Source organism: Fusarium oxysporum, chromosome VIII, assembly GCF_013085055.1.
Source record: "Fusarium oxysporum Fo47 chromosome VIII, complete sequence".
Taxonomy (NCBI): domain Eukaryota; kingdom Fungi; phylum Ascomycota; class Sordariomycetes; order Hypocreales; family Nectriaceae; genus Fusarium; species Fusarium oxysporum.
The window spans coordinates 720,863-733,849 of record NC_072847.1 but is presented as its reverse complement, the minus strand read 5'-3'; the positions used below and the strand labels follow the sequence as shown (position 1 = coordinate 733,849).

At 49.6% G+C, this 12,987-nt stretch overlaps 6 protein-coding genes across 6 annotated transcripts; 2 read left to right on the top strand and 4 right to left on the bottom strand.

Annotated features, from left to right (window-relative positions):
* Nucleotides 1-8: 8 nt before the first annotated feature.
* On the bottom strand, nucleotides 9-1,083 carry FOBCDRAFT_228775 (uncharacterized protein). The gene has a single exon (XM_031189066.3). The coding sequence runs from the start codon at nucleotides 811-813 to the stop codon at nucleotides 76-78; it is 738 nt and encodes a 245-aa protein (XP_031036331.3). The 5' UTR covers nucleotides 814-1,083; the 3' UTR covers nucleotides 9-75.
* Nucleotides 1,084-1,105: 22 nt separating this feature from the next.
* Nucleotides 1,106-3,319, bottom strand: FOBCDRAFT_321714 (Alpha/Beta hydrolase protein). Its single transcript, XM_031189068.3, has 4 exons — nucleotides 2,977-3,319; nucleotides 2,704-2,934; nucleotides 1,990-2,663; nucleotides 1,106-1,948 (listed from the first exon to the last, which is right to left on the bottom strand). The coding sequence occupies exons 1-4, from the start codon at nucleotides 3,233-3,235 to the stop codon at nucleotides 1,547-1,549; spliced, it is 1,566 nt and encodes a 521-aa protein (XP_031036333.2). The 5' UTR covers nucleotides 3,236-3,319; the 3' UTR covers nucleotides 1,106-1,546.
* Nucleotides 3,320-3,516: 197 nt separating this feature from the next.
* Nucleotides 3,517-4,489, bottom strand: FOBCDRAFT_228772 (uncharacterized protein). Its single transcript, XM_031189069.3, has one exon. The coding sequence runs from the start codon at nucleotides 4,390-4,392 to the stop codon at nucleotides 3,589-3,591; it is 804 nt and encodes a 267-aa protein (XP_031036334.1). The 5' UTR covers nucleotides 4,393-4,489; the 3' UTR covers nucleotides 3,517-3,588.
* Nucleotides 4,490-4,609: 120 nt separating this feature from the next.
* FOBCDRAFT_262966 (SRP54-type protein) lies at nucleotides 4,610-6,427 on the top strand. Its single transcript, XM_031189067.3, has 2 exons — nucleotides 4,610-4,725; nucleotides 4,768-6,427. The coding sequence occupies exons 1-2, from the start codon at nucleotides 4,648-4,650 to the stop codon at nucleotides 6,253-6,255; spliced, it is 1,566 nt and encodes a 521-aa protein (XP_031036332.1). The 5' UTR covers nucleotides 4,610-4,647; the 3' UTR covers nucleotides 6,256-6,427.
* A 126-nt stretch (nucleotides 6,428-6,553) lies between these two features.
* Nucleotides 6,554-7,121, top strand: FOBCDRAFT_277725 (uncharacterized protein; the record flags this gene model as incomplete). Its single annotated transcript, XM_054706439.1, has 3 exons — nucleotides 6,554-6,682; nucleotides 6,763-6,933; nucleotides 6,996-7,121. The coding sequence occupies 3 exons, from the start codon at nucleotides 6,554-6,556 to the stop codon at nucleotides 7,119-7,121; spliced, it is 426 nt and encodes a 141-aa protein (XP_054562414.1).
* Nucleotides 7,122-7,826: 705 nt separating this feature from the next.
* Nucleotides 7,827-12,809, bottom strand: FOBCDRAFT_142005 (uncharacterized protein; the record flags this gene model as incomplete). Its single annotated transcript, XM_059608137.1, has 19 exons — nucleotides 7,827-8,434; nucleotides 8,476-8,774; nucleotides 8,815-9,126; nucleotides 9,168-9,361; nucleotides 9,550-9,830; nucleotides 9,872-9,963; nucleotides 10,004-10,112; nucleotides 10,152-10,355; nucleotides 10,397-10,406; nucleotides 10,449-10,507; nucleotides 10,548-10,620; nucleotides 10,662-11,034; nucleotides 11,077-11,103; nucleotides 11,145-11,344; nucleotides 11,387-11,624; nucleotides 11,665-12,116; nucleotides 12,158-12,210; nucleotides 12,253-12,573; nucleotides 12,617-12,809. 19 exons carry the CDS (start codon nucleotides 12,807-12,809, stop codon nucleotides 7,827-7,829), a joined length of 4,098 nt encoding a protein of 1,365 aa, XP_059465569.1.
* Between the last annotated feature and the right edge of the window lie 178 nt (nucleotides 12,810-12,987).

The following is a 12,987-nucleotide window of genomic DNA, read 5'->3' as shown; positions in this document are numbered from 1 at the left end:
CTTCAGTTGGGCATTGAGTGCAAGCACAATACTGATGGACAGAATGGGTGATAAGTGACTGTCATTACATTACTACTAATCCCTCTTGAAAACCTTCTCAAACCCAGTCAGGGTAAACCTATAATGCACCTTATTCTCCTTCACACGCTCAACCGCCTCAGCACATCCCTTCTCCGAGATATCAATAGTCTCAACCCAAGCAACAATATTCTTCTCGGCAGCCAACTTGAGCATAGCATCCATCTCCTGGTGGTTACCAAGATGGCTTCCCGTGATCTTACCAGCGTTTCCAGCAAATGTACCAGCAGTCATCTGAGGAAGCGGCTCATCAGGAATACCGACGTTATGAAACTCTCCTCCAATGTTGAGCGTGGACATGTACGCGCTCATGTCGAACTTGTGCGTCATGTCGGCGCAATTGAGGATAAAGTCAAAGGTGAACTTGTACTTGTCGGCCCAGTTCTCATCGGTTGTGACGATAACTTCCTTTGCGCCGAGTTTCTTTGCATCCTCCACCTTTGAGGGGGAATGTGTCATGGCGTAGACTTCAGCACCGAGTGCCTTCGCCCATTGAATGCCCATGTGTCCAAGACCGCCGATACCAACGATCGCAACAGTCTTTCCAGGGCCGACATTTGCTCTCACGAGGGGCGAGTAAGTGGTGATACCCGCGCACAGAAGAGGAGCAACCTGCTCAGACTTGAGAGCGTCGGGAATCTTGAATGTGAAGTACTCGTGAGCACGGATATGCGATGCAAAACCGCCATGAGCAACACTTCCATCCGGATAAGTGCAGTTATACGTGTCTACCATATCAGGACAGTAGTTTTCGTTCTTGTTCTTGCAGAGCTTGCACTCCAAACACGAAGCGACTTGAGCACCGACGCCAACACGGTCCCCGACCTTGATGTCCTTGACGTTGTCGCCTATGCGGACAGCCTTGCCGACGACTTCATGGCCGACGCAGAGAGGGCCCTCAAACTCGCCCCAGCCGCCTGTGACAGTGTGCACGTCTGAGCCGCAGACGCCGCAGGCTTCAATCTCGACGTCGATATCGCGATCGCCCCAGGTCTTGGGCTTGAGGGTTTGTTTTTGGAACTTGTTCCATGATTTGGGGCTGTCGACGCAGAAGCCTTCAAAAGTATCGGGGTAGCCCATGATGAGAAATGTTAATTAATAAATGATTGATCTGTCTATCAGGGTTCTCTATTCGAAGTATTTATATCCTCTCACTCTTCTCTCCTCTCCTCTCCGCCTTCTCTGTTGTCTGTTCTGAACTTTCTTAATGACGTCTTGAGTTGAATGTCTATGACGCTCCGCGATAAAAGCTCCGGCGAGATATTTGCATTGACAGAATCATTTGTTCTCCATCTGCACTCAATCGGGTAAGCTTCTCGAAATCTAGTCAGATCGGGATGCATTCTGAGTGAAAGTTGGAGATAAGTGGCCGTGTTAAAACCGTGGGTCAAATGACGTAGACGACGATTGGCGAGATTACGTTGCAACGAGATTGAGTAGCATTCGGGGGCCTACGTGATAATTCCGATTAAACTGATAATACATACTCTTCGATGAGAGGATAAATCGACTCGTACAGGCTGCATCTCTGATCCAGCACTGTTTGGTCGATGATTGAAGGTCCTGATGTCTGTGTCTGTCCGACATCTCCCAGGTTTGCAACATATCTCGATCCAACGGGCCAGCCTGGTCCAGCTTGCGGGTTTCTGACAAATCTCCCCACAACTCCTCGAAGATACTCCACAAATGTGTAGAGTTGTGGTGACATCGTGTCAAAGGTTGGTGTATTGAACAGCAGAAGGACGTCTGAGCCGTGGAATTTGCCAAGCCAGGAGTATTTGTCGTCTAAAAGACTTGTGACCGAGGCATTGAAGTAGAATCGCCATGTTGGATTGACGGAGGCTGAAATGTTGGCGAGAATAGCTTGGGGCTGGGCGTGTTAGCTGTGAAGTCGGAAGCATGTGAACTTACACATTGCCAGACAAAGTCTGTATAGATTGCGGCAGCAACATCAAAGTCGGTCTTGAGGCTGGGGTCGTCATAAGCCTCGAGAATTGTTTTCTGTTGGCTTTTGCTGACCAGTGGCTCAGAAAGATATGCCCCTAAGAATGTCTCGAGTGAGATATTTCTGTTGATGAGTCCTCGGCCCTCTTCCGCAATTGTTCCCATAAGCACAGGAATTATTGCAACATCGCCATCTCTCCATCTCTCAGCTCTGTCACTCAGAATTGTCACATTATCAGTGATCGGCAAGAATGCACTCCCAGCCGTGCCCATAGCCTTGACCAGATCGTCTCCTGGCACCTCTCGCATACACTGCAGCTGTTCTGGTCCCTGGCAGCCAACAACATTCGTCAGGTTATCCCAGTACGAAGTATCGTGATGGCTGGCAGTGCTTCCGAGGTACCCAACAGACATCTGACCAGAAAACATCATTGCGGCGCGGAATGGGGGAGATGTGTATCTGTTGACGTGTATATCGACGGACATGGCACCTGCAGATTCACCCCAGATGGTGACTTTGTCTGGATCACCACCGAAGGCGCGAGCGTTTCTCTGAACCCATTCGATAGCGAGCTGCTGATCATGGATACCGAGGTTGATCTCTGAAGCTGGTATATCTGGGGAGTTTGGGAACCCAAAGACTGTCTCGTCAGCAGGCTCAAAAGCGGATAGTTCACTTACCATTTGTTCTGTAATTAAAGGTGAAGACTACGATGTCTTCATACGCCGCGAAACCACTCAGATCGACTTCTCCATTGCCTTGCTGCCATCCACCGCCGCTGATGAACAAGAGCACAGCCCTTGAAGGGTGGGGGTCTGCTGGAGCGAAAGCGTTGATGTAGAGACAGTCTTCACTCTCACGGGATGCTGTGTTGAACAGTCCTTTGAGCAGGTCAATCTCTGGTGTGAGTTCTACAAGGTTAGCTTTGCTCATTGGAAGTAGGCTGTACTCACCACTTTGGACGAAGAGCTGCCTGCATGAAGGACCAAACCTGGTCGCATTCAAGGGCTTCGTCCATGGTTCAGGTTTCTTAGCTCGACTGAAACGTTGCGTTCTCGCAGCATAAGGAATACCGAGAAACTTGTTCACAGGCGAAGCAGCTGGGAGAGTTGTAGTGAGGCCAAAGACTGGACCTGAGTCGAGTGTGGCTGTTGGAGTTTCAGCCCCGACGTAGATTGGGAGCAAGAGTCGTGACAATGTGAGAAGCTTCATGATTGCCACATGATGGCAGAAATGAATTCGCCATATCTGTTGGGAATGCCATTTAAATATCCGATAAATTATGCTTGGATGGAGGGTTGTTGAATGAGATGCACATCGACGGTGCAGCCGTATTGCTCGGGTTCATGGTTGTCGACACGGAATACGACGAATGCGAGATCGCCCACTAGTCAGCGCCATGCACCCGACGATCAATTCGACATGAGCAGAGTCCGAAACCTCGTGCATCAGCTCGCAAAGAATGCATCTCATCTGGGTTCCAACGTTGCGTTGGGGCACAAACAGGGGTGCGAATCATTGAATTGCCAATCAATTACTTCAATCAAATACAATCATCTCCCAACTCAACTCGCCCTCCTTTCACCCTCCGCCGCCTCCAAAGATCTCTGCTTCTTCTCATCATTCGTATCCTTCGCAAAAGTAGAAACATGCTCAGGCACTTCGACCTTGTTGTATGGACCAGGAATCGGCTCCCCGATCGTCTGATACACAGGCAACACACCCGTCCACGTCGAATTCACCAGACTCTCATTCTCTAAATCACTCTTATCGTCCGTCGTCGATCCCGCACTGATCTTGGCACTTGCCGAAGTGATCTTGACCTTGAGAATATTCGTGCTCTGCATCTCCGACGCCAACGGAGGTTGTCGTGTATGGTTCCAACGATCAGCCACAACACTATTGCTGATAAGTTCCATCGCATACAACTTTTCTTCATCTGACTTGACAGTAGTCGCGTATCCATAAAGAACAGCTGACCGGTAATTGTAATTGTGCGAATACGTCGCCAGGGTCAAGACAAGTCCGTCAACGTGCGATGCAGCAACACAAACCGGCATTCCCTGAACCTCTTCTCCATCAACCGTAGATGTCTGAGCCAAGTTCATGATCCTCGATGATACATATCCGTGAAGATACAGTTCCAGAGGATCTCGCAGGCTTGAACTTGGACGATCAAACGATCCCAGCTGTCCTATCATCGGCAGAACAACCGGAAATGGCTGGGACGGTGTATTAAATGATATATGAAGGATCGGACATGTATTGACGATGCTATGAACAGTCTCGAGGTCATAAACCCCGTGGACTTTGTACCGTTTGATGGTATTTGTCGAGTCTTTTGGGTACTGAAGATTATGACGGCCCATTTTGTTTGCTACTGATGATTACAATTCCTACAATGCGATAGGACACGCTACCTTATATAGCTATCTGTATCTATTCACAGGCTAGAACTGCCCTGAAAGGTAATTATTCGCGTGATAAGACAACCTCTCTAGCTCTAGCTGCAGGACGATGGTCTCGGACCGGAAAAACTCTACAACCCCACCTCCACATCTTGATCGTGGCCACACTCTCCATCATCAAGATACCCCGCGACATCAAAGTCGCATCAAATCACCATGGTTCTTCAAGATCTCGGCCGTCGCATCAACGCGGCGGTCACAAACCTGACCCGAGAGCAAAATCTCGATGAAAAGGTATGCCCCAAACTCTCCCTGTCTTCCCCGCTAACAGTCTAGGCCTTCGATGGCATGCTCAAGGAGATTTGCGCCGCTCTCCTCGAAGCAGACGTCAATGTACGACTCGTCGGCCAACTACGGAAATCCATCAAATCCACTGTCAACTTCAAAGAACTCCCCCCCGCCGTAAACAAGAAACGCCTCATCCAAAAAGCAGTCTTCGATGAACTCGTCAAACTCGTCGATCCTCACGCCGAACCGTTCCGACCGAAGAAGGGAAAGAGCAATGTCATCATGTTTGTTGGTCTCCAGGGTGCAGGAAAGACGACAACATGTACAAAGCTCGCGCGACATTATCAGTCCAGGGGTTTCAAGGCGTGTCTGGTTTGTGCCGATACCTTCAGAGCTGGTGCTTTTGATCAGTTGAAGCAGAATGCCACAAAAGCCAAGATCCCCTACTATGGTTCCCTCACAGAAACGGATCCCGCTGAAGTTGCGAGGGCTGGTGTTGACCAATTCAAGAAGGAGAGGTTCGAGGTCATCATTGTTGATACATCAGGTCGCCACCGACAAGAGTCTGCTCTTTTCCAGGAGATGGTGGATATCCAAGAAGCCATCAAACCCGACGAGACTATCATGGTTCTTGACGCTTCGATCGGTCAACAAGCGGAGTCACAAGCCAAGGCTTTCAAAGAGGCGGCTGATTTCGGAGCCATCATCATCACAAAGACGGACGGCCACGCACATGGTGGTGGTGCCATTTCTGCAGTCGCTGCGACACATACCCCTATTGTCTTTATCGGTACCGGTGAACACATGCTCGATTTTGAAAAGTTTGCCCCTCAACAATTCGTGCAGAAGCTTCTCGGTATGGGAGACATGGCTGGATTGATGGAGCATGTGCAGAGCCTAAACCTCAACCAAAAGGACACCATCAAGCACATCCAGGAGGGTATCTTTACCGTGCGTGACCTGCGGGACCAACTCTCCAACATTATGAAGATGGGCCCCCTCTCAAAAATGGCCGGCATGATCCCCGGCATGAGCAACATGATGCAGGGTATGGACGACGAAGAAGGCGGCGCCAAACTCAAGCGAATGATCTACATCTGCGATTCAATGACGGACAAGGAACTCGACTCGGACGGCAAGATCCTCATCGAACAACCCACCCGAATGACACGAATCGCACGCGGATCCGGCACCTCAGTACGCGAAGTCGAGGACCTCCTAACCCAACAACGAATGATGGCAGGCATGGCAAAGAAGATGGGAGGAAACATGAAGAACATGCAGCGAGCGCAACAAGCTATGGGAGGAGGCAACAAGGCACAACAACTAGCGGCCATGCAAAAGAGGTTACAGAGTATGGGAGGCGCTGGCGGTGCAGGCGGTATGCCCGATATGGGTAGCTTGATGAAGATGCTTGGTGGAGGAGGTGGAGGCATGCCTGGTGGTATGGATATGCAGGCCATGATGAGGCAGATGGGTATGGGTGGTGGCGGCATGCCTGGGATGCCGCCTGGAGGTGGAAGAGGTAGAAGGTGAGCACGCATTAAATGGAATACGAATGTCTCAGTCACTTTTGTCCGACCAGCATACGCATGCCTTGAATTGAAGATACCCTGACCTCAGGGCAAACTCCTGACTTGACCGACGTCTCAATGAACAGTCTCGATGATGATGGAGATCCCTCCGGGGGCTCCTAGCGGAGGGCTCTCTCTCGCTCCGCTCGTGTTTGATCATGCAGCTCTCGATAGGATGCCATGTATCGGCTGTGGCAATAATTTTATATGATAAGTACCCTTTGTCCCGACATTACTGAGCACATCATATCTCTTCCAACATGAAGTACACCATATTGTTCGTCTCCGCAGCGGCGGAGCTTCTCACAGTCAAACTCGAAAGTCGCTGTCAGTCTCAACTGTCAAGCTGGTGGAATACAGCAGACTTCAAATGGTACGGAAGAGTCTCTGTAGGAACACCACCTCAGGGATTATAAGTCATTCCTTGACAACCTAGCTAACAGTTTAACAACCTCCTCGTCGATACCAGCTCAACGGCTTGTCATACCCAAAGGATGTTCGACAATCGGTGATCACGCTTCTCTTGGTCCTACAAAGTCCGAGACTTATTCTGACAAGCCGGTATACGTACGATACTGCTGGTGATGCACAACCGCACGCGAAACCTTTATCGATGGAGGGCAAGATTGTGACGGAGACGGTAACGATTGGGCGTCTCAGTGTAGAGAACCAGCTTTCTTCCTTGGCGGTGACTTTCCAAAGGAACTGGGTAAAGGCCCAATGGGTCCTAACATCAACGGCATCTTTGGGATAGGCCCTCCTGGGTCGTCTGTGTTCAGCGCTCTCAAGACTTTCACCCCGACGTTGTGGAACCTCGTCAAGCCGTGAAGAAAGTTCCCTTAATGAGACTGTTGTTTCTTTGGGTGGTAGCTGGTATATCAACAACCCTGCGAATTACATCAACAGGACTGTCACCCATCTCTTGAAAATGCAACGCATCTTCAGTCCGTTGCACATCTCGACCCCGGCACTGCATATATCATGGCTCCAGATTGCGAGACCGCCAAGTATGTACGCAACCATCAGCCCTAACATCAAACTCGACAAACTCGGTGTCTAGAAGCTTGAACCAGAACTAACGTTCACCGTTGGATCTGGAGACAGGCTATCCAGTTCAACAATGCCAAAGGATGCTTTCAACCTCGGAGCACCCTTCTCATCTCGGGCAATGCCTGACTGTCATTCTTCACGCCCAATTCCCATCAGTGATCTTGCGGCTGTTTGGATCTTGGAATTCCAGTTCTCAAAGGTTATTACACTGTGTGGAACGGGAAGAACCTGGAATTGGGAGTGGGACAACTTATGGAAGAGGGTAGAGAGCCCGCGCCGAAGACCTCGTTTACGACAACTCTGGCTCCTTGTTGGGCGCTGGTTGCCAATTTATTTGCGCTGCTACAGCTGTATCATCGGAACACTGGTGGGGAGGATTCCAATACATGTTCAATTTGGTGGCACTAAATGAAGCTAGATGTGAATGTCATCAATTTTGAAGATTGCGATGAACTTGAGATATTCTGTCTAGTTTCACGACTGTTATACCCTCTTCTGATCATATCGGACAACTGCCTGACACAGAACCTCTGCTCCAATTGCGCACTCTTCAGGAGATGAGTACTCTTCCGGGTTATGACTGACTCCCCCTTTGCATGGGATAAAGATCATGGTCGTAGGACAATGTTTGTTTGTGTAGACACTGTCGTGACCGGCGCCGCTAGAAATGTCAATAGCAGCATCTTTTCCAAGGATAGACTCGGCAGATTCTCTGACTGCTTGAATACAATCCGGGTGGAACTTTGTCGCAGTTGAGATTGTGTCGGTTCGCCATTTGAGAGACAGTGGTAAGGCAGGAGTTGATCCGGCCAGTAATCCGTCTACGTCTGTTCCCTGGGCCAGCAGATCAAAGTCGCGGCGCAGCTCCTCTTCAAGCTTCTCGACTGTCTCATCGGATGGAGAGCGAATGTCAAGAGTGAAGCTGACGTGACCGGGAATGGTGTTGGTGCTTCCAGGAGTGAGGTTCAGAATGCCAGTCGATGCAAGAGCCTTGTGCTTTGTCGCCAGTCGATGAGAGTGAGTGATCAATCTTGCAGCGAGTAAAAGAGCATCGGCTCGGTCGGAGAATGGGGTTGAGCCAGTGTGGGCATCTAACCAGTTAGCCATGTTCATCTGAGTCCCGTTCACATACCTCGTCCAGTGATGTCGATAGTGAACCACTTATAGGCCTGAACACCTTGTACGACCCCAATATTCTTTCCAGCCCTCTCGAGAATCGGTCCCTGTTCGATGTGAAGTTCGAAATGCGCCCCGATTGGCATGGCCTTGTAGCTTGCGGGTGTGTCACCGAGATACCCAATTCTCTTCAGTTCAGATTTGACTGTTGCGTTACCGGATACCTCCTTCAAGCTGTGAGCCCTCTCTTCAGAGATCGCTTCAGCCCAGACACCAGAAGCCATCATGCTGATTGGAAATCGGGCACCCTCCTCACTGAATGGTCAGAATTGTCGATAATGGACTGGTGACTTACTTTGTCCAATTGACTACACCGACAGGGTACTCTGTCTCAACATCGTGGTCTTGAAGAATCTTGAGCATCTCTATTCCTGCTTGGATGCCGAGGATACCATCGTAGCGACCGCCAGTAGGTTGGGTATCCAAATGACTTCCAGCCATAGTTGGAGGACCATCTTTACGGCCAGGTCGAATTGCAAAGATGTTTCCAATGGAATCAATGGTCACTTTACATCCAAGAGACTTTGTAGTTTCAACAAACCAATCTCGGACTGTTTTGTCTGAATCCGAAAGTGCCAGCCGTGACATTCCGATGTCGGTCGGGTTGCTATTCTGTTAGCTTGATCTGACAAGGACCGCGAGACTCACTCTCCCCATTTGAGCCCAGTACCCCATTTGCAGGTTTCATGAAGAGTGTCCATCAATCGGGATTGATCAACTTTCAGCTTCTTCAAATCTGTAGCCGTCATATCTCGAGTCGAGATATAACGACGGAATAAAACATGAGGACGGAGCGGGCGCAGACCGTGTCGAAGCATCGTGCGAGAGGACATTTTGGGATGCTGTAGAAGTTTAGCAGAACGCAATTCTCGACGAAATATTTATTCTCTGTTGTCAGAAGGTGTTCTGTCGAGTGATGTAACGCCTTCTTACAACCAGCCCCGCTTCCTGAATAGGCAATCTGTCAGGATAACAATCGCATTAATTAGACATAGTTAAATAAAGATCGAAATCAGATAACTTGGTGAACCCTCTGCATAGTCTCCCTCCCAGCTCGGGCAACTTGGTCAACCCGAAGTCGAAAGTCTGGATCTTGCTCACTTTCCCGGGCGACGTTCTCGCCCCGAACGAGGTCAAACCGTTCCTCAATAACGCGCAAATACTCCACAGTCGCTTCCTGTATCTTCGCCTGAGTGGCCTCTGAACTGGCCCGGAAACTGTCTTTGAGGCTTCTCATGAGCTTGGTGAACAAATCTTCATCGCTCAAAGCCCCTCTGATGATTGCCTTTCGACGAGCATCACATCCCCGGCCTGGAGGGTTAGCTGCATCAGTAAACGATGTGTAAACGTACCAAATTCAGCATTGCACTTATTGTAAAATGGTTCCATCGCTTTTCCGAAAATTGAACTTCGAAGGCCAGAAAGCGACTCGATGCGGAGAACCCTGGCCTGTCAGCGACGTCGATGAAGCACAAGTAACTCACCTGAGGCTGTTCTCGAAGTCATCATTGACCTTCTCGATAGCAGCCAGGAATATACTCTGGCGGTGTTCAAGAGCTTGAGTCAAAGAATCGACAGAATCATGCTCTTCTACTCATGTCAGCATGCCCAGTCAGTGGTATAAGGTCTTACCAAGTTTCTCAATAGCCATGTCCGCGAATTCGTCGGCATTCTCAAGCATACTCGACTGTCGCTCCCGTAGAGAACCACACATTTCCTCCCAAGGCCCTCCAAGATCACTAACCATCTCATCCATAGCCTCCTCGTTCCAGTTTCGTGATCCGATTGCAGGTGTGCAATAGTCCCCAAAGTTTCGACAAAATGCAGAATAAGAACCTATTCTTTAGTGCTGAACCTTTGGGACATTGCCAACTTACTGTGATGCCACTGAATGTGTTAGCTTGGCCAAACAATATCGTGAGAACGCACCCCTGCCCAGTCTTGGCTTGCATTTTTGGCTGACCGGCTCCATGAAGAAACGTGACGATCTAAAGGTCAGTTTAACTCTGACCGAACCGAGGTACTCACTGTTGTAAACGTATTCTGTAAAGTCTTCGTTGTATCCTCTTGCTAGGCGACAAAAAGCGCGCGATGCAAAGTCCTATACACGTCAGTCGGAACACAACTTCGATAATCTCATACCTTCCTCAGACGACGCTCAACACTGTCGAGAGTTTGGCAGAGTGCCTCGCGACGTTCTTCACTCGCAGTACGGGCTCCAGATTGGACCCATAGCTCGATGTCAGCAAGCAACGCAGGGATCTGGTCTTTCATGTATTGCGTGGCAATTCGTCGTTGACTGTTTGCGACAATGGAGATGCAGTGTTTTCGGACTTGCAAAATGCCACTTAGGTGGAGATATCGTTCGGCCTCAGACTTCCTTGCAGTTCTGTTTTGCCAGTAGATTGTGTTACTCACGCAAAACACTCTAGAATCTGTAACTCTGCCGGCGTAGGTGTTTGTGAGTGAGTCAATGATGATCCGATTGCGGGTTGTGATCAGATATTCTTTGAGTCTGCAAATGTTAGCCAGATCTTGTTACCTTTGGCCAACTTACTCAAAGTCGTAGTTCTGTTTGCGGATGCTAAAATTGTTAGCAGTTACCAGTAATAGTCGGAAACATACCTTGCTTGTCGTAGATCTTCCCGACATTCTGCAAGCTCCCGTCTTTCATGTTCGGATAGGTCTGCGGCCTCGTAATCTTCGATGTCTGCCTTCAATTCTTCAATTTCCTTGTTTGTCGTTTCGATATACTCCAACAGCTGCTCAATATGTCTTGCCCTTCTGCCGGGCCAATCTCGAATTGACTCTTCAGGGTCAATGTCCTGCATGGTCAGCGAGGTTCACACATGCTCACTACTACTCACATCAGAACGAGTACAGACTATGCCGACATTCGACAGGCGAGCACGGTCGGCCAAGTCAAAAACTTGATGAACACCTTCGTCAGTGGCTGCGCGTCCGATGTTGCAGATTGCGAAGATCTCATTGCATTCCAGGAGATAACGTTCAGTGATGATTCTTCTAGCAGAGTTGAGATCTCGAAGGCCGGGTAGATCCACAAGAATCAAGCCTCGGCTGAGGATATGCGCATTTAAAAAGACCCTTTCTTGTCAGTCGGTTCAATTCTGGGGATGTAACTTACTTGATGCTTCGAATGTAGGGCCACGTCGCTGGAGAATCTCTTGATGCCGGCTCAGAAGAGAGCGCCATCAAAATATTGGAGCAGACTTGTGGCGAGAGACCTGTCCAAGTTCTCAAAGGCGAAGGCCTTGCATCAGCTGCCCAACGTGTGAGTCTATCGAGCACGTCACCATATGATTCACGAATCAGGAATGCTTCGTCAGTCAGTCGACCGCGAAACATGGCTTGAAACGTGTCCTTGGCCACTTTGGCATTCGCTTCCATGTCTTGACGTTCAGCGGCATCAGTGATCTCATCCCGATGAAGCTCAAAGGTGCGATAAACTTGAAGGAGTCTGCCGAGTTGATCTTGAAGTTCCTCGATCGAGAACAAATTGACTCGAATGTCAAGCGTATCACGACTGTGATAATGGTACTCTGTCACAACACATGTGCAGGCTTCTCCATTGTTGCTCTGAGATGTAAGCATGGTCCGAAACTTGGGCAGTTACTTACAGTCCTTGCAAGCCCTTTTGTATCGAGGAGCGAATTGAGCAGACTACTCTTGCCTATAACTGTCAGCGGCGCAATCACGTACAATAGCGACTTACCAACGCCAGAGTCGCCTACGAATCCGACGGTACGGGTTGCTGGGTACTCGAACGCTGCAAGTCTGCCAGCATCTTCATGGAGCTTTCCCATTGTTGACTCGTGCGCTTCGTGAATATTCGAGCTTCCCAGCACAGATTGAATGTTAGACATCAGCTGCTTGGCATCTCGGAAAGCTCCTTGGAACTCGGGGGAATGGAATGCATCATCAGGGAGTTCTTCATCGGCAACGTCATGCTGCTCAACAGCCCCGGTACTTGAACGCCGTCTTCGGGGCGTACCATTTCTGGAACGCCTCGGTTCCGGGGAGAGAGTTGCGCGTCCTGCGCCTTGTTAGCGGGACCCAAATGATCAATTCATGAGTACCATTTGTGTCAGATAGCCGAATGTTGCCGATGGCAGACGTGAGCTCATGAGATTCTCCCCTGGTCCTGCCAGAAGGGGGAGTTATGGAAACGGAAGGAGTGCGTTGCCTGTTAACTGGGGAAGCTGGACTTGAGCTTGTTTCCGTGATACCCTCACTTGAGGGAAGTGGCGTGTCAGCATCAATCGAAGGCATATTGAAGGTTCAGGTTGTAAAGGTATGAGAATGAGATAATTGTCGTACGAATTCGAATTGAGGGGTTTATTACTGTCGGCGATTTAAATGAGCAGCTGAGATCCTGAAGCTGTTGGTTGACCCTTGTCAACTTCCTGCTTCGGCGGTTAGATGCGACCACCCCGGCCTCGCACCAATC

What these genes read in the sequence shown, in the direction of transcription:
- FOBCDRAFT_321714 (XM_031189068.3), bottom strand. Translation starts at nt 3,235, where the DNA reads ATGAAGCTTCTCACATTGTCACGACTCTTGCTCCCAATCTACGTCGGG. An exon ending in CTTTAATTACAGAACAAATG is followed by an intron (nt 2,664 to 2,703) that starts GTAAGTGAACTA and finishes CTGACGAGACAG; the next exon opens with TCTTTGGGTTCCCAAACTCC. An exon ending in CAGACTTTGTCTGGCAATGT is followed by an intron (nt 1,949 to 1,989) that starts GTAAGTTCACAT and finishes TAACACGCCCAG; the next exon opens with CCCCAAGCTATTCTCGCCAA.
- FOBCDRAFT_262966 (XM_031189067.3), top strand. Translation starts at nt 4,648, where the DNA reads ATGGTTCTTCAAGATCTCGGCCGTCGCATCAACGCGGCGGTCACAAAC. An exon ending in AGCAAAATCTCGATGAAAAG is followed by an intron (nt 4,726 to 4,767) that starts GTATGCCCCAAA and finishes CTAACAGTCTAG; the next exon opens with GCCTTCGATGGCATGCTCAA.
- FOBCDRAFT_228772 (XM_031189069.3), bottom strand. Translation starts at nt 4,392, where the DNA reads ATGGGCCGTCATAATCTTCAGTACCCAAAAGACTCGACAAATACCATC.
- FOBCDRAFT_228775 (XM_031189066.3), bottom strand. Translation starts at nt 813, where the DNA reads ATGGTAGACACGTATAACTGCACTTATCCGGATGGAAGTGTTGCTCAT.